General features: G+C 45.1%; 3 protein-coding genes across 4 annotated transcripts; 1 reads left to right on the forward strand and 2 right to left on the reverse strand.

Moving 5' to 3' along the window:
• Positions 1-2,436: 2,436 nt before the first annotated feature.
• Positions 2,437-10,066, reverse strand: LOC108936367 (transmembrane protein 116-like). The gene is made up of 12 exons (XM_018755704.1): positions 9,921-10,066; positions 9,698-9,741; positions 7,610-7,673; positions 6,874-7,005; positions 5,625-5,726; positions 5,045-5,088; positions 4,807-4,938; positions 4,547-4,592; positions 4,375-4,446; positions 3,827-3,980; positions 3,384-3,457; positions 2,437-2,873 (listed from the first exon to the last, which is right to left on the reverse strand). Exons 1-12 carry the CDS (start codon positions 9,969-9,971, stop codon positions 2,733-2,735), a joined length of 1,056 nt encoding a protein of 351 aa, XP_018611220.1. The 5' UTR covers positions 9,972-10,066; the 3' UTR covers positions 2,437-2,732.
• A 1,335-nt stretch (positions 10,067-11,401) lies between these two features.
• gcc1 (GRIP and coiled-coil domain containing 1) lies at positions 11,402-16,261 on the reverse strand. 2 transcript variants are annotated; one of them, XM_029248775.1, is made up of 3 exons: positions 16,218-16,261; positions 14,689-15,780; positions 11,402-14,066 (listed from the first exon to the last, which is right to left on the reverse strand). In XM_029248775.1, exons 2-3 carry the CDS (start codon positions 15,748-15,750, stop codon positions 12,777-12,779), a joined length of 2,352 nt encoding a protein of 783 aa, XP_029104608.1. In that variant the 5' UTR covers positions 15,751-15,780; positions 16,218-16,261; the 3' UTR covers positions 11,402-12,776. The 2 variants fall into 2 exon arrangements, with proteins under 2 accessions (XP_029104608.1, XP_029104609.1); XM_029248776.1 differs by having other exon boundaries at positions 16,126-16,241.
• A 318-nt stretch (positions 16,262-16,579) lies between these two features.
• LOC108936572 (ADP-ribosylation factor 4-like) lies at positions 16,580-21,710 on the forward strand. The gene is made up of 6 exons (XM_018756016.2): positions 16,580-16,786; positions 17,790-17,870; positions 18,747-18,856; positions 20,091-20,162; positions 20,292-20,417; positions 21,356-21,710. The coding sequence occupies exons 1-6, from the start codon at positions 16,720-16,722 to the stop codon at positions 21,440-21,442; spliced, it is 543 nt and encodes a 180-aa protein (XP_018611532.1). The 5' UTR covers positions 16,580-16,719; the 3' UTR covers positions 21,443-21,710.
• Positions 21,711-23,295: the final 1,585 nt, after the last annotated feature.

Consider the following 23,295-nt stretch of genomic DNA (forward strand, 5'->3'; position numbering starts at 1 on the left):
CAGCCGCCTCTTTCGCGGAAATTGAAATGGAACATAAGATGAGATCTGCCAGACCTCTGGTTCGGTATATCTTTTTCCTCAGCAAAGGATATAATACGGAAGATGCGATTTCCGGTCCTGGTCACCGAGGCCGTCGGTATGGTCAATATTATATGCTGATTGCTGTACCTGGTTTTGTATGGATTAAGCACATGTGTGCATCCTTATCAATTAATACACGTATCAGAGGTGAAATGGTGATGCCACCGTGCTGCCGAGCTCTGCTGGGCCTCGTTTCCAAAAATGCTCAAGGTAGACGGTGAAATCATATTTTTACCAACATTTACGTGACGGCAACCGGCAGGAGCCTCTGAAGAAGAGGTAACCTATCGGAATGTTTAAAAAGTGAGACAAATCAGGCTCTGCGGAATCATGGCTTGAGACCCTTTGTGTAGAAGGCATTCTTGGAGGTCCAAGGACTAAAACAGCAGGGTTCGGTAACCATTGTGATCCAGCATCTCACTTTTTCACTTTCCTCCAGAGTAACTTACAATGACTTACCCATTTATACCGCAGAGCAATTTATTTAGGTAAGTACCATCATCAGTAGTGTCTCAGCAGGAGGCAGGGATTCAGACCCAGGTCCTCTGAACGCACGGCGGAAGCTCGACACACCATGCCACCTGCTGCTCTGGAAACCTTTGCCCAAAAAACAGGTCTTACATTTATGTTTATTCAGTGGGTTGGACCACAGTCCTGCTTTCCAGTGGGTCTGGGGTTCGAGTCCCGCTTGGGGTGCCTTGCGACGGACTGGCGTCCCGTCCTGGGTGTGTCCCCTCCCCCTCCGGCCTTACGCCCTGTGTTACCGGGTAGGCTCCGGTTCCCCGTGACCCTGTATGGGACAAGCGGTTCTGAAAATGTGTGTGTGTGTGTGTGTGTGTGTGTGTGTATTTAGTAGACACTTTTCTCCAAAGCGACTTCCAGTGAACTCTATGCAGTGTCATCAGCCCACCCACCTTATTCACCGCGGTGACTTACACTGCTAGATACACTACTTACACTGGGTCACTCATCCATACATCAGTGAAACAGACTCTCTCTGCATCACTCACACACTACGGGTGAACCTGAACAGCATGTCTTTGGAGCGTGAGAGGAAACAGGAGCACCTGAAGGAAACCCAGGCAGACACGGGGAGAACACGCAAACTCCACACAGAGTTGGGGACAAAGTTGAACCTTCGGTCCTGGAGCTGTGCGCACACTAGTATCGCTATCATTTCATTTTGTGCTGTACACCCATAAATACAAACCCCATTCCTGGAAAAGGTGGGATATTTTCTAAAATGCCATAAAAAAAAAAAAAAAAAAAAAAAGAACGAGCCGCCGAAATCTCGTATCAAGCAAGAACGGGCAAAAATTCCACTTGCAAAACTGCAACACTGAGTTTCCTCAGTTCCCAAACGATTAAAAAGTGTAAAGTACCCCAGGTGTTCCAGAAATGGGTTTATATGCTCAGCGCCCAGACGGACGACTGCAGAAATACGCCATAATTCTGCCGCGGTGAACTTTGGACTTCAGCGACAGTCAGATCATGTGAGTTTATACAATGACTCATACAGCCAAACACTGAAGGGCCAATGTGATTTATTTCTTTATCTAGCAAGTTCTTTTATACCTTTTATAGGATCGTATAGCTGGCATGTACCTCTGAGAAAAACATACCTCACTGACATATCCAGAGACAACAATGGTAAACAGAAGTACAGTGTTTTAATCACTATCAATAAAAACAAACCGGACACTAGAAGTGAAACCCAGAACGTAAACCTTTATTTCGTTCTAAAATGCAAATGAAAAACAGTAATAATCCCTGAGATTTTATGCCCGAGTAAAACTCCTTGGCCTGCAGCCTTGGTATGAGGAAAATTCTAGAAGGACTGTAATATACTGGTTACACTGGAATGCTGCATTGGAGAATGGCTGCAGCCATGTAACAATACAGAGCCTTTGGTGAACCACCTACAGTACCGTGATTACACTTACATTTATTTATTCAGGTTGGGTATTTTAAAAGGCACTACAGCCAGTGGTGAGATTCAAACCTGGGTCCTTCAAGTCTAAAGGCAGCAGCTCTAACCACTACGCCACCTACTGTCCTGATTCTTTTCACTCCAACCAAACCACCCGGAGGGTAGATTCAGTTATAGGGCACCTTTAAAAGGGCTGAAGAAAATCCTAAAACTGTAAAAATGTCCGACACATTCGGGAGCGTCAACAGTAAGACGTTCCGGCGTGACGGCACAGCAGACACCGGTGTGGCCCGGACCGCAGAGTATCTTATTTACTTTTATTTTACTTATTTATTAATCTGATGCTTTTTTTCTAAAATCACTTACAGAGTTATACTGCTTAAAATTATTTACCCATTTATATAGCATGGTCATTTTTGCTGGAGCAATACTGGAGGGCAGGTACCTTGCTAAAGGGTACTACGGCAGGCTCTTTCAAATGGAAAGCAGTAGTTTTAACCACTAGGCCCCCTGCTGCCCCACCGTCTGGATGCACCCCATTGAACGTTATTGCCAGGTGAGCAGCAAAAGAAATTGGCGAATAGAGAAAGTGCTGGAATTTGCCCGTGATAGCAGCGGAGACTAAAGATCCAGAGGTGGACGTCCACACGGCGGATCTTCGACCACGAAGGCAGGGTGTCGGGGGCACGATTCGTCATTTCGTCATTTGAAAGACCCGTCCTCAGTTTGCCGTGAGAGACTCTTCGAAGAAGGGCTTCTCGAGCAGCGGCGTCCTTTCGGCGCGAGCCGCGTCCCGGAAGTTCCTCCGGCGCCAGCCGTAGACGATGCTGTTCAGGAGGCCGTGCAGAGACACGCCGAGGGCCTGGGAAGACAAGCGAGCCCCTGTCATGCCCGCACGTCAGAGGGCTGTGCGCACGAGTTACGCGCTTATCAAGGTTACATATGCTATTTCGTTTGATTTTAATATATATTAACATACGTATTACAGTAATATATATTTAATACGTATACTTTTCTCGCACCTCAATTCGTCCCAACTACTTGCATCATTTTCATATCAGCCACCTGTGCCCCATGGCTGCTTGTAACTGTCAATCCTCGGATATTTATCAATCTAGCACGACAGTTCCTTCATAGATCACAAAACAGCAATCATTCCAATAAATCACCCAGCCTTGTAATATTCATATGCATTTTTTAAATATACTTTCTCTCTACTCGGGCTACAGGTTTGCTTCTCGCGCAGATTTAATGCTCCTCGTGGACCAGCGTTTAGTAACGTCTGTACAACCCACAATCCTGTTATTCTGTGAGCTATAACGTACCACTGGACGCCGGCCCTTCGGTAACGGAAATGACACGTCCGACGTACCTGTATGACGTAGAGGGGGAAGAGCGTTTCTTGAGAAATGCTCTGTACGAACGACAGGACCACCAGCGCAAGGACTGCAAGGGAGAGGAAGTAAGGAGTTATTAAACATAAGTTGACTATTTAACATTGACTCAGTAAGTCATTAACACGACTTTTCAAACGTAAGTCATTTCATTGCCGGGTGGGACAAAAGGCCTTTGCTAATTAAAAACTCAACAATTCCCTTTTGAGCAAAGAAATACGAAATATTTAGTGCCGTACATGAAAAATAGAAAGAAATATTTAGGGGAAAAAGTAAAGACTGCGTCATGTCATACATCATCATGAGACCACGTACGGTGTTATATTTCCAGGAAAAGTATTGGAAAATTACACATTTAAGAGTGTCGTTTATTAAGTGCAGCAAAGCTCTGGATGTGGGTGGGATGGGTTCCAAATCCTACCTGGGGTCCAACAGAAGGTGACCACCAGCACCATGGAGCGGGCCGTTGCACACAGACCCCGCAGACGTCTCCTGCTGAAGCTGTCCCCCTCCATTGGCAAGGTAGCCCGCTCCTCGTACCCGCGGAACCAGCTGCTCACCTTGGAGTACACCACCTGGGATGGAGGCGGGGCAACGAGAGCTGACGGTCACTCCGACTGTTTAAAGAGCGTAACCCGACCGAAAAAGACCAGACTCGGTTACGGATTAACTGAAAGTGCGGTCTGGACATATTCATATTACACCAGTTTGAAAGAGTAAAAATTATTTCCTTATGTTATTTTATTATATTAATTCATCAATATTATTTTTCAAATCCTGTGGATCACATAATGTTCTGCTTTGAAGGAAAAGAGGTGTGCAGTGATTTGCAATATGACTCTTAATTCCATCCATCCACCCATACTGTTAATAACAATAATTGCATACTATAATCACGTTTATCTGCCCAGTTATTTCTTCATCCTAAATGGTAACATGACGGTATGTGGCGGTTCGAGCGACACTCACTATGCAGCAAAGTAGCACCAACAACACACTTATTAAGAGGAAGCATTTCACAAACATGTCATGACCGGAATCCTGTAATAAAAGATAAATAATAAAGAAGTCAATGAGAAAGGTTTCGGTGTATTTATTAATCAGTCATGCAGCTTGCAGGTCACTGTCACCGAGAACTCACCACGTGTGAACAAGTGTCGTTCCTGATATGTAACAGTAAAATACAGCTGTGCAAACAAGAAAAAAAATTATTACTTAATTGCTTAATCCAAGCTTACGTTTATGGGACCTAAACGTGGAATTTGTTACAGTCTCTAACTCCTCTGTTAATTATGATTAATTCCTGTCTCCTCTCCTCCATCATCTACTATTGGAATGTTAATCATACTGGGTATGATTCCAAAATATTTACTGTGAAAAAGGAGGAGCAGCGTTACCTACCTTGAGCAGAATGTGCTATGATCCTTGCTCATTGCTTGGTTGGACACCGAAAAGCCCGGTTCTGTCAGTACGCTGGCCTCTGTGAGGGACTCTGTAGTCACATATAACAAGTAGACTGACATGGGGACCACCCTGTCCAGACAAGAACAGGTCTTTATCAGACATGTCTGACAAAACACTGAATACACATGTCTATAAACATAATAATAATAATAATGCACAGTAACCACGTTCTTACCAGACTATTACATATAGTGGAGGGAATGCAACTCCAGGTCCACTCTGTGATTATATATGGAAAAAATAAAGGGTGGGCTTGAGATGACTTATTAGGTCACAATATACACTCAGATGTAGCTACAAATAATAATAATAAAAAAACCAAAACACTTTGACTTATTTTTATTAACTTTGAAAAACATTAAAATTGAAAGTAATAAAGCGAATGCATTGCTTCCAAAAACTCCTATTCAACGCCGACTGTTGTCCAGTTCATCCTACAAACGTGCGCAACGTTCCTCATCTTGTTACCGACCACTGGCTGCGGGAAGTCGGGATGCTGACATTGCGTTAGCGACGTGAACGAAGGCGGTTGCGCGCTTCATCGGTGCATTTTACTGCCGGTTAATATCCGGATGTTTTTTCCAACACAAACAAATTTTTAGAAATAGATAAGTGATGGAAAAAAACAATATTACGCTGAAAAATGTTCATATCTCCGAAAATTCCTAATTGGGAAGTTCATAACTCAGAACCCAGCCTACTGTTAGAGAAAACCTTAAGCAAAGGCCAGTAATTGAAAGAGAAGTGGAATGTACCTCAGATTCGCCTCCTGCTGAACTCTCCCTCCAGCCCTGAGCCACCCGCTTCGACTCGTAGGCGTAGACCACCACCAGGAGGAAGGAGATGGAGTAAAATGTCTACAGCGAAGACAACAGGAGACATTCATTCGTTCGGCGGCCCTCGGTCACCACTTTTACGACCCAGCACGACCTGTGTTAGCCGCTCATTGTATATATGTATCAGGGCGGGTTCCTCAAACCCGGGCAACAATCTAAGGGCACCGATATTGTCGGGAACCAAATTTTCAATAAAATAATAAAAAATAAATAAACAAAATCTTGGAAAAATTTCACTAAAAAAAACTTTGCTCAATTGCTTATATTGGTGACAGTTTCTATGAAACAAACTGTCAGTGTAGACAGTGCCATATATAAATCTATATACTGTATATATATATGCATATACGTGTGTGTGTGTATATGTATACAGTATATTTTCACTCTGTTCTCAGCAATTATACATTTGTGATCTATACTTGTATAACGTTCACAAAAATGGTATCAAAATTACATCAAAATTATTTTATAAAATCAGATTCGATGCTCTCTTTGTAATTTGTATGTACAGGTCTGCTTAAAAGCATGCGAACCCCTTGTACCCTTTAGTTTTACCATGAAATGGTTATTTAATGAGAAGCAGTCTTTCTCATCTGACACGAAAGGTGTGCGAGGACGAATTCCGTAAGTTTCTTTAGAGGTAATCATGGGTTAATAAAAACACACAAGTAGTGCAGGTGCAAGAATAAATGTGCACCGAGCTACACTGGTCAAACCAAGTAGGTAAGTAGAACCAGCTGTGTAAATCACAGTCATTTATTGATTTTATAAGTTTATTTTATTATTAAACATTCAGATTTTCTATCTTTATTTTAATATTTTATTCAAGAATAATGACCATCCCTATAGGGTTCGCATACTTTCAAGTAGCACTGCATATATAGCAAAAATAAAAATATCATTTTATATGTATGTGTAACCTTACACTGAAGCGTGAAGGGTGCCAGATTTATTCTTGCCCCGTGCGCTCCTTGCATGAGGTTAAATTTTCTGTCTTATTCCTATTTCTACTTGATTAGACAATATGTTCCTATATAAATGTGCAAAAGTGCCTTGACGGTCAAGGTGACGCCGCCTCGGACCGGCGACAAAGGCCGGAGGTTAATCTTAGCGGGAGCAGGCCGAGAAGAGCATCACGGGTGCACTAGAGCCGTAGAGGTCCACTTGCCAGCGAGAGCGGGAGCCCACGCTCGCAGATGGGGATGCTGAGCGGGGGATGGCTGAAGTTCATGGCGGTGTTAAGGAGCAGCACGGTGGCGGCCAGGAGGTCCGCGAGAGCCAGCTGGAACAGGGGCCGCGCCTGGAGGGAAAACGCGCAGAACCGGCAGGGTGCGGATAGGCATTGCCATGGTGCAAGAAGGTCACCTTCACAAGGGTCACGAGTGTGTGTTTATGAACGTATGCACCGATATGAATTTATGAACCCATACACTGATCCCTTTTCAAATCCTGCCACTTACGGCACCCCGGCTGTACCCTGGTTGGGTTTCTCGTTCATTCCTGCTTTATTTGTGTCCGAAACAAATATTGTGTAGGAGGACATATCTGTCTGAAAGCCCTGATAAAATACATTATTAATACAACAATGCAGTGTTTTGCAACGGCCGCTTCAGCCCAACCTTCCCGGAAAAGACCCCATGTATACAACATTTCTGGGCGTCGCCGGAATACAGAATTCACTCCACTATTACTCCATCTCAGACAATTATTTACCTGGCATCTACAGTAGTGTAGGAATGTGATTTTGTGGCCGTGGCGCCTTTCTCGTGCACGGAGCACTGACCGAGGGGAGCAGTTTGACTGGTCAGATGCTAAACAGTTTTTCAAAAAAAAAACTTATTTAACTACCAAACCGAGGTCGGAATGTTCCGGAAAGATCCGATCCCTCCTTCCCCTCGACCCACCTGTTTGCGGAGGTGCTGTCTCCTAAATATGGAGACCAGGATGACGGAAAAGCTGCCCAGCACACTGCAAGGGAAGGCGACGTTTCATTAATAGGAGACAGTGTGCGTGGCAAGGTGTCCGGCGACAAGTAATGCAATCATTTTTTTAACGTAATGATTTCCTATAAGCATGAACACTGCAAAAGGTAAAACGGACAGTAAAACAAAGCTCCCTGCCACTATATATTCATACATGATCAGGTCTGTGAAAGAAACAACTGTCTAAGAATCTGGACCACATTTCAAATAAAAACTATTCTTTATGTGATGATATTCAAAATCTTTTTGTCTGCTTTTTACGTCGGACCGAGGATTCTCAGCAAGAGTATCTTCTCAGCGGTCTTCTGACCGCCTGCACCCCGTTTGTACTATAGTACTTTGTAAATTTCTTTTCGTCTAGTTTTATTTTTATCTGTTTATTCTTATATGCTTGACTAAACGTGAATATTGACTTTTAGCGCGATTCCATTATGATGCAAAAATGCTCCTTATACGGTTATACCTATTTATTTAATGGGTTCTTTTCCTACTGGTTTAAATTTGGATGTGTATCGACAAGCATATTTGCAGAAACTTCATCCGTGGCATTAAACTGGAAAATGTACCGTACATGTTTTTGGCGACAGCGTAACGGCTGAGGGCCCTAATATCTGGCAACGACCACGTTTTTCTACAAACTTTATACTGTAAAGGGTTTTATGCTGGTTATGTGAAAGGGTTATTATTACACGGCAGTCCGACCATCATCTTAACGTACAACACACCAAAGTCATATTTACAAGACAATGTGATACATCAGAACAAATTTGATGGAAAAACTCCTATAATTATACTGATAAAAATTTGCTCAACTTAAAAAAAGTATATACTACACAAATAATATATACATATAACAGCATAAATGTATAATTTTCCTACAGTTTACCTACAATCTACAGGGGAAGCAGGTGGTATCATGATTACAGCTGTTGTCTAGACATGAAGGTCCCAGGTTCGAGTTCCACCTCCTGCTGTAATACTCTTGATTAAGGTTCTTAACTTGAATTTATACAGTAAAAAATGACCGAGCTGTCATTAATAATAAATAGCTTGACACTAAGGCGCCGCTGTATGAAAAAGTGAAAAAGCAAGATACAACCAAAGCATAATGATTTATCAGTTATAATATCTGTGACCTTCCAGTCTATAGACAACAGCTCTAATCATTATACGACGCTGCTCAAGTAAATTGTATGTACATTATAAATTTATGCTCTTATATCTATATATTATATGCATAGTATATGTAGTTTATAATACATACTTATGCTGCTTTTTTTTAAAAGTAAGCTATGCAGTAATGAGCACGAGAGAAGGTGTTCAGGGTCTGAGCGCTGTTATTTACAGATGGTATATCGCTTATGACATATCCTATGTCCCACAGATAGGGTCCAAAGCAGGGCTGTTACTTTGAGGGAACACAGCGCACCCACAGAAGACCACGGCATCGAACCGAAACTCGACCGCACGGCCTCACGGGGATGGCGATGCACCTCACGGCCCATCCGCTTGGGCGTCACCGGCGCACTCAGCCAACGACCCACGTTCCTTCTCCCGTTTACTGTGCTTTGTTTCACGCCCTGAGGTGCGCTGAAAGATGTGAAAGGTTTGAATGACGATGGCACGACTCCGCAAGCCGAGCCACTATCGCTTCACCGCAGTATCGTAACAAAGCATAGGGGTACTGATGCTGGAACCACTGGTCTGACTGGTCTCCCTTTTACGGAACAAGCAGTAACTGATATTCAAGCTGAGCATGACCAAGCGAGTTTGCCCAAAATCCACAGCAACCCATATCCAATATGTTTTTTTTTTTTTGTTTTTGCAACTGCAAAAAGGAAAAAAAGCTGCGGGGGCCCATTGGCTATTACAAGCATTACAAAATTAAATAAAAATAAATTAAAACAACTTTAAAGCCTGCATGATGCTCTCTGCTAGATGATTTCCTACAAGCATGAAGACTGCAAAAGGTAAAATACACAAGTGAAAAGAAGCGATGAGGGATCTTACCTTAGCGACAGTGTTGATACATACACAACAGAGAGCGCTTTTATCTGAAGGACAATTTAAAATAAATCAGATTAACAGTAAAATTAAAACTCTTACAATTTATTCCACTTATTATTGCATATTAACCACAGACCTGGGTACCTTCCAGAGTCATGCAGGTAGTTCAAACGGCTCAGTGATTACAGCACTCGGTACGATCGAATGATGATTATTTTAATTTCACCTGTTTATCCGTCAGTGCCGTTTCCAGGCTGTCGTTCCCTCGGAGATCCATTGCAGGGGGTTATTCTTTTCTCCTCGGTTCCAAAGCCAAAAGAGGACTCCAAAGTGTGCTTTTCTTTAAAAGCAGAAGGGATCTCTTTCCTTGTGGTGTTCATTAACCTGGACTTGGTCTCCGCCCTGGCTGCGCACTGCAATTCGAACCCTGCCTCACGCAAGCCTTTTATACTTGGGGAAAACTGCACCAACCCATTCACGGACTTCTAATTAATATTTGAGGGAAGAAAAAATAACAAAAGGTAATTAGGAATTATAATTTTTTTTTTTTTTTTTTTAATACTTTGGTGCAACTTTTAGACCCTTACTCATTAGCCAGGTGCAAATGTCATAAAAGAGCACTGGCTGAGACTGCAGGGATAAAACAAAACAAACAAAAAAAAAACATTCACTGGACAGGAAGAAAATGACAAAAGTTAAAAATTAAACTTGGACATTGAACTTCTCATCCAAAATAAATTAATAGGTTTTTATCATTATTGTGATCATAACAGAAGTCAAGATTGATCACAGCGGTCATTAATGCTCTTCACAGTCCGTGGGCTCTCCTCCATATCAAAGCACTTACTGGAACAGCTGTTTTTTTCAAAATTATTATAATTCTTTAAAATAATTAATGAACCACTTGCTTTCTAAAGTGAGTGAAGGATGCAGCTCTCCTTGCATTAACGAATGCAACTGGAGTGAGACATTTGTTTGTAACTCAAGATGTTCGTAAATCCGACCAGAACGTCACAATCAGTAAAAGCATAATAAACCATTGCTCAATTCATTTCAATTCCCTTCCAGTTCCTTTTTATAGAGCGCTCCAGTCACCAAGATGACAGAGTGCTGATTTGGAGATTGGGTTCTGTAAAAGTCTTAGATATAGCTATAATGAATAAAACACACACACACGCTTTCTGACCTGCTTGTCCCACATGGGGTCGCGGGGAGCCAGAGCCTACCTGGCAACTCAGGGCGTAAGGCTGGAGGGGGAGGGGACACACCCAGGACGGGACGCCAGTCCGTCGCAAGGCACCCCAAGCAGGACTCGAACCCCAGACCCACCAGAGAGGAGGACCCGGTCCAACCCACTGTGCCACCACGCCCCCCTCCATGAATAAAACATTTACTATAAATTTAACTTTTTAACTTTAAGTAAAACAAACTATTTTGAAATCACTGAAAATAAACAAATCACAGTTTCCTACTTAATGCCAAATGCAGGGCTTATCATCTTGTTATTGATCACCATCTGCGTGTGTTTTTTTTTTTTTACTGCAGTGTAACATCTGACACAGAAACGAAGGTAATTTTTGCCCTGCAACACACAATTTTTTAAAATAAATTAAAGAAAATAACTAAAAATAATTGCCTTCGAAAAGTTGTTACTCGAACGTTAACGCAAGGTCAAATACAAAATCGCACAGATGCAGGATTGCTATGGAAAATATTTTAATTTGATTAAACCCAGAGGAAAAGATTTCATATCAAAGGGGATGAAAATGGGCATATCATAGAACATTACTGCTTATGGAAAAACTGAAAAGCATACCCTCTCCTCCTCCTCCTCATTCAAAATCCACAACTATACACCAAAACACTACTTTAAGAACATCCACTAGGCTCACTTTCACAAAAGTATCCCAGATGCCTTAACATAGTAAGAAGTACCCCAGCGGTCTTGATCTGCAACCCTTCGGTGACTCGGCATCAGACGGAGGGAAAAATAATAAAGACAATAAATGAAAACGTGTGGTTTGGAGGGTATCCTTTGTCCGCATACAATTTCAGTGACGTTCAATGCATTCTTTTAGAAGCGTTCTTTACAAAGCAGTTAAAGCAAATCTTAACTGCAACTTGATAGTCAAACCTGACAGCCTAACAATACTTACACTATCACTGTCTGGAATAAAACTGAAGCGGCTCAGTGTTTCTTAAACGCATGGAATCTGAAAATGACAGGACAATGACAGACAATGATTGGGGTGGGGGGAGACAAACTTCCACCAAACAGTCAGCTGCACTTGTGTAAACAGATTTCCGACCGAAACTGAATTTATAATCCAGGAGTCGTGAGACGACCCATGTGCTCCTGGCCACCGTAGTTCAGTTAAAAAGCAGGTGACCACATCCTTTCACACTTCTGAGGAACGCTGAAGTTTTATCGCAGTTTCAAACGTGGGGTTGAGCAACTGCGCAGAACACGGCAATCTTTCACGTTTCACGGCTTTTCCACATACCCGTTCGCCTAGCTGTGCAAAAACGCCTTTGGTAACACTAGTGCATTACCGCAGATTTTACTGCATTCTGTTCTAACTCCAGCAAACCTTTAATATGTGACAAGATTGTGAAAAAAACTTTTTAGTATTGTTATTTGAATAGTTTGATCACTTCCAGTGTCGTGATCATTACTGACTCGCATCAGTTGCAAAATTTTAGCAAAGCAAAGCACACAAAGAGAATGTTTCAGAAAGGTGTTACTCAAGTTGACAAAACACCATCTTTTTTTTTTTACAAAACCTTTCCTCTCTCGGCCATTTTTTAAATCCTGCAAATCACAGCGACCTCTAGAGGCTCAGAAAGGAACTTCTGGTCCAAAATAGAATAAAAACCATTCCCCCTCTTTCTGGAACAGATGTGCAGAACAGATTCACCAAACATTATGCAAACTGAGCTCGAAATTAAATAGGAAGCAGGCAACCGTGCTCCGCTCAGAATATAAATTCCCTAAAGCCACAAAATTATTACAAGACTTGAAAATGTTTATACGGTGACTTTTTTGCCGTTGGAAACAAAATGTTCTCCACTCAAGTATGTATCATCTGATGCCTGAGTTCCACCAGCTCTGGGACTGCTGTTTGACCACAGCCTGTTTCTCCTCAGGGCTGAAGTGCAAGATGGTGAGGATAGCGGTGAGTGTTTGCTGTCGCCCCTTTGCGTCCTGCAGGGTCAGGTAGCGGTAGACTATGTTCTTTAAGTACTCCAGGTTGGCCCCCTCACGCCTCTGGTCCCTGGCGTATTTCTCGAGCTGGTCCCGCAGCGTTGACACCTCCTCATCGTGCCGCTCCCCATTGGTGATCAGCTTATCCTGCAGCTGATGAACATCACCCTCCAGCTGGTGTTTTTGCCTCCTCAGGGTGCTGATCTCCACCTCCTTGCGGGCCAGTTGCTCAGCATACAGGAGGAGCGTGGGCTCATTGGAGCCCGCAAGCTTCAGCGCCTGTTCGATGAGGTCGTCCTGCGCGGGCTCGCTGGTTGACGAGCCCCTGTCGGTCTCAACCGCAGGCCCCCCGCGGGTTCTCGGCCAGCCGAGACCGTAAGTCAGAGGTGCCGCGCGCAGGCGCTCCAGTTCCAAATCCTTCTCGGCCAACAGAGCAACGGTGCGGTCCCTCTGCTTGTGGAGCTCCTCCTCAAGCCGGAGGAAACGCTCGCGGTACTGGGCCTCCAGGCGCTCCAGCTCCTGCTTGTGGCCCTGCTGGAGGATTGCCGCCTGCTGCTGCTGGGCCTCCAGTTCCTTGCCGTGCCGAGCCTCGGCTTCATCGCAATGGATCCGCAAGCCGATGTACTTTTCCTTGAGCTCGGCCAGCTGCTCCCGCACCTCCTCCAGCTCCTTGGCTGTATTCCCATCTTTGGCGTTCTTATTCTTGAGCACGACCTGTGCACGTGTCTTGTAGCGCTCAAACTCTTCCTTCAGCTGCTTCAGCTCTTGCTGGTAGTACAACACAGAAGCCTTCTCCCCGTCCGAGGGCTCGGCCGGGTCGCACACCTTCTCGATCTCAAGAGGCTGCTGGGATTTCTGAGAGGCCAGCAGCAGCAGCCTCTTCACCTTCTCCATCTTGTCCTTCAGCACGTTGATGTCCAAGTTGGCCTCATCTAAGGTTAGGTCCACGGGGGCTCGAGAAGAGGCGGCGATGGCCAGGGTCTTGTTCTCCATGTCCAGCTGCAGAACGCGCTCACGCAGTTTCTGTGCCGCTAGCTGGTCCTTCTGCCGTGCCTTCTCGCAGGTGCCCAGCAGTTCAGACAGCTCTGACACCCGGCCCTCCAGGCTGGCCACGCGGGCCTCCTCCAGCTGCACACGCTCCCGCAGACGCTCCTCTGCCTGCGTAGCCTGCAGACACACAGCAAGGCAGCAGGGTGAGGAACGCTGGACTGCAGGTTCGCATTTATGCTTCATCTGAAACCACGTGCTGATTCATAGGACAAAGTGCACTAGAAGTCCTGCTAAATAATATTGAATATTAATACACAATAATAAATCCATGCTTTCCAATCAATAACAACATAATGGCTAGCAGGTGGCCCAGTGACAAGAGCTGCAACCTTCCACTCAAAGGTCCAACGTCTGAATCCAAGCTCCTGCTGCAGTACCCTATAGAAAAGTACTTACCATAAATTTATTAAAAATTACCCAGCTGTATAAATGGATAAATCATTGTATATGGCTTAAAGCTGTAAAATAAATACATAACTGTAAATTTTACATTTCTGATTAATAACTTATGAATTTTTATTCAAATGCTACGGAAGAAAAAAGGGACCGGAATGCATGCAACGCAGTGAAAGCTATAATCACCACGATCCATTTTCAGTTTCTAGGCCCATACACAACCACATGCAGAAACGTAATTTAATGCTAAAATCACAGCCATCGAGAGCTAAAATCCGAGACGACGATGTTTACGCTGAAAGTTCGCGTCGGTGGAACGCGACGACAGGTGGAAACACCCCACCTTCCACATCTCCTGCTGCACCTGATGCTCAAAGTGCGCCCTGAGTTCCGCCAAGTCCCGCTGCAGCTCCTCCACCCGGGGGTCGGGCTTGCTCCTCTCCACTTCCGCTGCCCGCAAGCTCTTCCTCATCTCCTCCTTCTCCAGGGACACCTGCCTCAGCTGCGCCTCCCAGTCGGCTCCGCGCTCCGCAGCCACCGTCTTCTCCATCAAGACCTCTCTGGTGTCCTCCAGCTTCAGCTCGGCCTCCTGCCGCATCTCCCGTTCCTCCTGCAGGAGCTTTTGCAGCTCGCGGAGCATGAGCGCGTGGTCTTCCTGCTCCTGCGCGCGCTCATGCTGCTGGGTGATCAGCCGGGCCTTGGTCTCCGCCAGCTGCTCCTGTAGGGCCTTCGCCTCTTCCTCGTGCTGGTTCTTGGCCTCCAAGAGCTTCTGCTGCAACTCCTCCCAGTCCTGCTTCATCTTCTTGCGATCGGCCTGGAAGGAGGCCTCCATCCTGGACTTCTCCTGCGTCACCGTGGCGAGGGAGCTAGTGAGCGTCGACAGCTGGGTCTTGAGCTGCAGCACCCGACGATCAACGTCCCCCGAGGGCTGCTGCTCCCCGCTGCTCGAGCTGATGCCGCTCTCGGAGCCGCTGGCCTCCTCTGACCTCTGGGAGGCGGACGACGCCCCGGCTCCGACGTCCGGCACGCCACCGTCCTCCTCCGCGTGTTCCCCCTTGGCGCTGCCGCTCGTGATGCTGGTGGCGGTCTCCGCGGACGCGGCCGTGTCCGCGCTGTCCTCGCTGTGGAGGGAGCAGCGGTCTTCGGCACGCTCCGGGGGATGCGCCTCGATGCCGGAACCTCCCCCGGGGGGTCCCTCGCCACGCACATCCGCCTCCTGGGACACGGTCAAAACTTTCAAGCTGGCCTCCAAGGCCTCCTTCTCCTTCAGGAGGCTTTTGTACGCCCTCACGACATCTTTCAGACGTGTCTGGTACTGGAGCAGCTGTTTCTTCTGCTCCTCAACGGTGTCCAGAAGCTCCTTCCTGCTGGGGCCCCCGCCGAAACTCATCCCAAACTTGTCCATGGTTATTTTATGAAGGACTCATAGCCTCCACTGTTCAAATAAAAAAAGAAAAGCAATAGAACCATAGATACACCACCAACAGTTAACAATATTGAATATAATGTATAATTATGGGCTGAATTGGACAAGCAGCTATTAATCATGTCTTTGTGTGGGTGCAGAGATAAATTAGCAACGTCAGCAATTTAACTAAGGTAATAATAAAACAGAGAGATATTCAGCTAAATCTCTGGTTTGGAAAAGTAATATGAGCTGAAGGCAAAAAGTTAAGCACCAACAGGTAACACACCAGCATTAGCAACATGCTAACAGTCAGTGCAAACCCGACAAGCTGCGGGTCTGTGTCAGTGTGCTAACAGTACGTTCGCACGCTACCTCTCGCAGAAAATGGATCAAGTCTTCATAATCTTTTGTTGCTTTCGTTAACTAGGCCGACAGTCTTTAAAGTTACAATAATAACAACATACCTGAAGCTTACGTGTCCTTTATGATATGCACACTTCCTGTAAACTGATTTTATCAATAAAGCTTCCTGTCTTTGAATGGTGTCGGAAGGAGGCCATTTTGAAAAGGTCAATATACAAGCGCGTTTAAACAATGTCTGATTTTATTAAGCCGATACACAAATTTGCCGTAACATTTATTATATCGGATCCGACGTTTGATTTTAAAAAAAGTATAAAGAATATCACATCCTGTGAGCTTCGTCGTTAATGTGTATTAATTTCTGCTACACCACCTAGCGTTGCATCATTAAAACAAACACCCCTACAGCAGGGACTTTGACACTTTGTCTATTGCAACGTTGTCAATAAAGTTGCGTCAAAGGTGTGATGTCATCGCTTCCGCGTTGGCCTGGACGTGGCACCAGCGAAGGGGGAGAGCTGCTAGTGCGGAGAGAAGCCCACATTCCGTTTAGCTGCACTTAATCAGACAAGTTGTAGCGTAGATTATTTTTCTCGTTAAAATATGGGGCTAACTATCTCTTCGCTTTTCTCAAAGCTATTTGGCAAGAAACAGATGAGGATACTCATGGGTAAGAGAAGGGATTTGCCAGGGATCAGCAGCATGCTGCATGGCATGGATGGAGACACGAGACGATGCCATGGGGGCTTCAGATTTAGGATTATAGGCACAAGAATGGTATTTACAACATGCTCGTCTTACTTTCTAACCGAGGACTCTGGAAAAGGATTAAAGCTGTTCAACGTGATTGTTGTCGTTGTTGATGAGCGTTATTATAACGGTTATGGGACCATGGGATGGTTTTCTGGTCATACCGGCACTGTAATACCATCAAATACCCGAAATATCTCAGTGGATTTATAGCGGATTTGTGACCTTGGGTTTGAAATGTGGTTGAAACAAGTGGTTTCATTTGTATTATTAATCTTCTCATCTGACACCTTTGTCCAGGCTTCCTAAAACGTTGAACAAAGAACTTTACCATGATTTACCCTAGTACAGCTCAGGTGCCTTACAACTTTTAGATCAGAAGGCAACACCCCTAACCGTTACGCCACCTGCTGGCCCCTGATGAGCTGGGGTGGTATTTAAAGCCATTTCACCAGAGCTCAGAGTTTTCCATGACTTATTTATTATTGACACATTACAATTATAATAATTTCTCTTGCTGAACAGTCATTAGATGAAGGCGATTTTGAGCTTATTTATTTGAAATCATAGTGCTGCACCCCATAGTGCTTTTATACCTATAACTTGCGGGTAGGGAGGTCTTCGGAGGCGGATCGTATTTAAATACAAAGGTCTCATAATAGAATTTGTAATGTGATTTATTTTACCTGTAAATTACTACTATTGTTGCATTGTTAATATTATTTAGCCTGTCTACCTTCCAAGGATACTGATACTGCGAGGACAGAATTCATACAGCATTGAAAGTATTGCAGTTTTTTTGCATCCTTCCGTTTGTTTACTTTTTAAGGAACGCCACGTGTGGTTGGCAGTATCATTTCTCGGTTTTAAATCGACTTTCTTTGGAAGAGATTGGCCTGAACCTCACTCCTCTCTCTTTTCAGTTGGTTTGGATGCGGCAGGTAAAACCACCATCCTGTACAAACTGAAGCTGGGGGAGATTGTGACCACTATTCCAACAATCGGTAAGAGAAACGGAAACCTTTTGTTTCTTTTGACCCGATTAAGGTGACAACAATCTCATCTGGCAGAAATGGCCCATTGGTACCAAGCTCGTTCCCATCGGCAGGTTGCCGTGACGACGACGCAGCCCTGCATTTGCTGCGATCTTTAATGTTGCGCCGGGTCCGCGACTTACGAACGCAATTGGAGCATGAAGTGTCTCCGTGACTCCATGTGTTCATAAGTCAGTCCACTAGGCCACCACAGTCGATAAAAGATGAATAACACGGGGCTATAATAAACAAAAAATTTGCTGTTGTCTCCACAAATTCATATTTGCTGCGAATTGACTGATTAATTCCATAAGCAAGTGCAACGTTGGGCCTCATATTATTGATCACCAGCACTCGCAAACGCCAGACGTGAGCAAAAAAATACTACGGAAGCGAGGGGGGATGAAGGTGGTCGCACACTGTCGCTGTTTAGGTGCCCTTACCGCGATTTGACATTGGAATGCGATGAAGTTCGCTCCGCAACAGATGCATTTTTGAAAAGACGCATGAAGAAAATGCCTTTAAAATAAATAAATGGAAAGATTTTTGTATTCATAAGTAGTGTTCCTAACACAGGGACCCTGTACATTATGACAGCACTCAGCAGGATGGCTTTTATGGTTATCACATTCTGGATAAATAAATCTTGGAACACTCCACCCCCCTTTTCTAGATTATGGGACTTTTTGAGAGAAAAATATTTTCTGAACAGATATTTTGAAACTTTTCAATTGTTCAGATCAGTTGCTTCACCCGCATATGTATCCCGTGCCGGATGTTGAACCATATTTTTCAGAAACTTCTCATCCCGTAGAAGCGTCTCACGTTTCTTTCGCCGTTCGACAGGTTTCAACGTGGAGACGGTGGAGTACAAGAACATCTGCTTCACTGTGTGGGACGTCGGCGGTCAGGACAAAATCCGGCCCCTTTGGAGACACTACTTCCAGAACACGCAGGTTGTAATTTCGGAGCTGAGGACGTGGTTTTATCTACAGCGATTAATGATTTCGCCCGTACATTTCAGTTGATCATTCACTTTGGCAACCTTGCTCAAGGGTACTCCTGTAATTAATGACACCGTACACTAACAACATGGTTGCAGCTTCCCTGACGGTTGACCACTGGACAGCCTTGTCTGGGTGCTGCCGTTTAGTTCGTTCTCGTAAAGAAATGCGGTTAAGGAAAATAACGAGGAAGACGTAGCAACGGGCACGTTTTGAAGTCGCCGAGATCACCGTAAGGCTAATCCATCGCGTCTCATCACGACATCGCACAGCCGCCGTTGTTTCTTAGTCGCAGGAGGGGTTTGAATACATTAACGTAATGGCAAAGAATTGCTGTGATGGGAAGAGAGTAAACGGTTTGACACAGCAGGAGGCGTGCTGTTTCTCACATGCTGCACACACATCTCGGAACATATAAACATAGTGGCGACTGATTCCAACAGCAGTGATGACATTCGCTGGGCACTCTTACGGACACTTATCACTGTTGTTTAGTTTTTATCTGACATCCTTTTCCAAGGCAACTCACAATGCTTGGTATAATCAACTGTCTATACTCATTTACCTGTTTATGCAACAGGATAAAGTAACGCGCAATCGCCCTTCCAAACACACTAAGAGCAAGTGAGTCATCGCTCCACCTGGAACACGTCTTTAGACCGCGGGAGGAAACGTTTCTGAACACGAGACGAACGTGGAAGCTCTATACATACCGAGCCTGAAGCCGTGAGGCACCAGCGCTACTCGCTGTGCTGCCAGTAGGTTGAATTCTTCAAGGTGTGTGTTCAACAGGGCGATGGAAACGTCGCGCAGCGATCCGGGGCTGTGCCGACTTGATGGCATCGCTCGGTTCCCGGAGATTTCGTTCCGACGCCCTAATTCCATTCCGCCTCGTGAGGAAGCCACCCAACCCTGTAGAGTTCAGAAATACTTCCTTACACTCACAGGACCTGGGTTCTCATCCCACCTCCTGCCATAGTGTCCTTGAGCAAGGTACTTTCCCTGCGCTGATACAGTAAAAATTACCTAGCTGTATAAATGGGTCAGTAAGTGTTAAGCATCCTTGGAGGAAAGTGTCAGCTTTGTAAATGGAGCAGGAGCCCAGCGAGTGCGTATCTGTGTGTTTGAATGTACGCCGCGTTCATTTTCCTGATCCGCTTCGCCGACTCTGCATCTGACCCCGCAGGGCCTTATCTTCGTGGTCGACAGCAACGACCGGGAGCGCATAGCAGAGTCGGCGGAGGAGCTCTCCAAAATGGTATGTGCCCGAGTCGCTCGGGTGGTAATATCACACGAGGGTGTATAGACGGTTTGCTCTGAGGGCGAGTGCCCGTGCGGGATGCCGTGAGCTCTGTCGGTCATCGTTTCCTCCCGCTTTCTTTTTAAGCTGCAAGAGGATGAGCTGCGGGACGCCGTCCTATTGGTGTTCGCCAACAAGCAAGACCTGCCCAACGCCATGGCAGTGAGCGACCTGACGGAGAAACTGGGATTGCACAGCCTGCGCAGCAGAACCGTGAGCAACCCACAGTTCTCTCTGTCTGTGACACACACGCACACACGCCATTCAACGGCTTACAAGGCTCGTCACTTTTTCTGTTGGTTTTTCACAGGACAGGTGCATTTTACATCTTACCCGTCCGGTTTATAAACAATCAAAGACGAAAAAAATAAGTAAATGTTTACATTTAAAATATCCCTTAATGGGCAGCAACTAGACAAATATTTGCCGCTCGTTCTGCTCGCGATAGTTTCCGAGGTCCCAGGTTTGAGTCGCGCTGCCAGTTGTAGATCCCTAGAGCAATTAAATGCCCCGAATTGCTCCTGCAAAAATTACCCAGCTGTATAAATGGGTAAATCCCTGTAAGTAGCTCAACACTAAGCTGAACTAAAGCTTCAACTAAATGAATGTAAATATAATCCAGAAGTGAGATGAGATATTTAAATGACTGAATGTAAATTTGAGTGAAGCCGCAAGATGGAGATGTAGTACTACTAACAGTGTTTCCCTCAAAGAATTTGGGCACTTTGTAGCGAGGAAACAATTTTGAAATGAAAGTGCAGGTGACGGGATTTTCAAGTCACGCGCACACACACGTCGTCTGAAACCGCTTGTCCCATACGGGGTCGCTGGAGCCGGAGCCTAACCCGGCAACACAGAGCATAAGGCCGGAGTGGAAGGGGACGCACCCAGGATGAGACGCCAGTCCGTCGCAAGGCACCCCAAGCAGGACTCGAACCCCAGACCCACCAGAGAGCAGGACTGTGGTCCAACCCACTGTGCCCCCTGGGATTTTCAGTTGAATTCCTTAATAACAAAAATATATTCAAGTTGTAAAGAAACGTACTTTACTGATGCGATTCTGCCTTCCTAACTATGAAAATTTAAGGAAATGAGGTGCTCCGGACAGCCCAGGGTTCGAAGGTTCACTCGCTGTCTCCCTCTCCTTGCAGTGGCACGTCCAGGCTACCTGTGCTACGCAGGGCACGGGACTCTACGAGGGCCTGGACTGGTTATCCAACGAGCTGTCGAAGCGCTAAGCTGGGCGAGGAGCGGGCTGAAACCCGAGCCCGATGACGAAGCCAGTGCGGGCAACAGGGAGAGAACATCGTCGACGTGAACTTCACCTGGGAAACTGTCTAAATTATCAACGTGTCTGTCTGGTAGAACTTGAAGTTACGGACTTTACAATCATTCCCTCATCGCTCTCCCTCCTTCCCCCCCTTTCATGTTTTGACCCTCATATTTCATAGTGTCTGCTTTCTTTTTCCAGCTCATCTTGATCAGCATTAAAAGAATCTATTTTAAGCTGCATGTTTTTTAATGCAAAAATAAGACCTACGGAGAGCTGTATGTTTAAGGACACGGGAGGAAAAGGAGGTCACTCTTAGTTTCTAAGTTCTCCATTCATGGGGGCTGTAGCTGGTTGGAGTTAAATGACCATTTCTTACGTTCTGGGCGACTTCCTCCCGGGACACTCCCCCCCCCCCCCCCCCCCCCTTTCTACAAAACTGTCCCATTCCAGATAGAGCATGAGAATTAACCTCCCCACTCATGTGCGCATATATTTATAAGAAAGGCAGGTGCTTTACAGAGTCATTTTAAGGGCCAGTAATGCAATAATGTACCCCTCCTCCTTTGATCTGTGTGTGTGGTCTGTTTTGGGAAACAATACAGCAGAGGATTAGCATTTTTACCGGAACTTCCGTGCATCATAGCTGTGGAACACGCTGTACATCATGCGGTTGTCTTCTTTTGTACCATCGCCTGTCCTGGACACGTGGTGGGAAGTGGGGGCCCCCTTTGGGTCGAAGCAGCGTAGATGCGCACGCTCGCTGGTTTCGTGCCCCACTCCTCCACTAACGTGCGTACGCTCTTCCCCGCCACCCCGCAGCGCCCTCCCTCAGCCTTGCATGGAATCACCACAACTCTGGATGAGGTCAAGCAATTTGTTGTACAAAATCAGTGACAATAAAACTCAAACTGGGGAACGGACTGTGCGTTTGTCTCAAAAGCATAAGTACGTAAAAACAAGGTGCGATCGTGACCGAAAATACGGGAGTTACACGTAGCTGTAATGAAATAACTTCTTTGACGCTTCTGAAATATGCAAGGGTTCTGTATGGTATTCCTACACTGCAGGAGTAACATACCATACGGGATGTCCATCACTTATTCACTTGAGTATTAATGGACAATTTAATATACATCTTTTCTCTTTGCAGGGTCAGTATTTACGGTTGCACTCAATTTCTATGCAGATATTTCTTGATTTGTATGTCTGCCACCAGCAGACCTATATTTAAAAGTGGTGTCCAGCACAAAGAAAAAAAAAACTATTTGTTGTCCAGATTGCGCACAACAGAACCTGTTAGTGTTCAGTGATTCTTCGGTACAAAGTATGGAGAGAATCCACTTGGTGTGAAATTAATGAAGTCATGGATGAGTTAATTCTCGGCGACAAGAATGAAGGAAAAGGAAAGGGCAACGGCAGATCAAAAAAAAAAAATCACGTCTCCTTGGAAACCGATGAACTGCTTCCTTGTTTGCCAACAACACGAGACGAGCTTCACGCCAGCTACCGGAATCGAAGTCAACTGAAACTTTCTATTTTTCTCCCGTTGAGCCAAACTGCTTGTGTTAACTAACATTATTGCATTTTGTGATCAGGTTATTCATGTATGGAGACCCTGTATTATAGGTACTGTATTATACGTATATTTTTCAAGTATGTTTTGTTTGTTAGAATCAGGTCAGGGACATTATTTGTTGTTTTGATATGGAATTAAAGCGATTTAATTAATATATTAATATGTATTTTATGAGGGATTGTGTCATCTGTCATGGTTAATATATAAAGGTGCAAACAACATCTAACCGCAGGCCTGCCATC

Source organism: Scleropages formosus, chromosome 24 (genome assembly GCF_900964775.1).
Source record: "Scleropages formosus chromosome 24, fSclFor1.1, whole genome shotgun sequence".
NCBI lineage: Eukaryota > Metazoa > Chordata > Actinopteri > Osteoglossiformes > Osteoglossidae > Scleropages > Scleropages formosus.

Bases quoted from the DNA above. Each gene is read 5' to 3' on its own strand.
- LOC108936367 (XM_018755704.1), bottom strand. From the start codon at position 9,971: ATGGATCTCCGAGGGAACGACAGCCTGGAAACGGCACTGACGGATAAA. The intron at 7,674-9,697 runs GTAAGATCCCTC...CTTCCCTTGCAG, and splicing joins GTATCAACACTGTCGCTAAG to TGTGCTGGGCAGCTTTTCCG. The intron at 7,006-7,609 runs GTGGGTCGAGGG...TTTTCCCTCCAG, and splicing joins GACAGCACCTCCGCAAACAG to GCGCGGCCCCTGTTCCAGCT.
- LOC108936572 (XM_018756016.2), top strand. From the start codon at position 16,720: ATGGGGCTAACTATCTCTTCGCTTTTCTCAAAGCTATTTGGCAAGAAA. The intron at 16,787-17,789 runs GTAAGAGAAGGG...CTCTCTTTTCAG, and splicing joins ACAGATGAGGATACTCATGG to TTGGTTTGGATGCGGCAGGT. The intron at 17,871-18,746 runs GTAAGAGAAACG...GCCGTTCGACAG, and splicing joins GACCACTATTCCAACAATCG to GTTTCAACGTGGAGACGGTG.
- gcc1 (XM_029248775.1), bottom strand. From the start codon at position 15,750: ATGGACAAGTTTGGGATGAGTTTCGGCGGGGGCCCCAGCAGGAAGGAG. The intron at 14,067-14,688 runs GTGGGGTGTTTC...GTGTGTCTGCAG, and splicing joins TGCAGCAGGAGATGTGGAAG to GCTACGCAGGCAGAGGAGCG.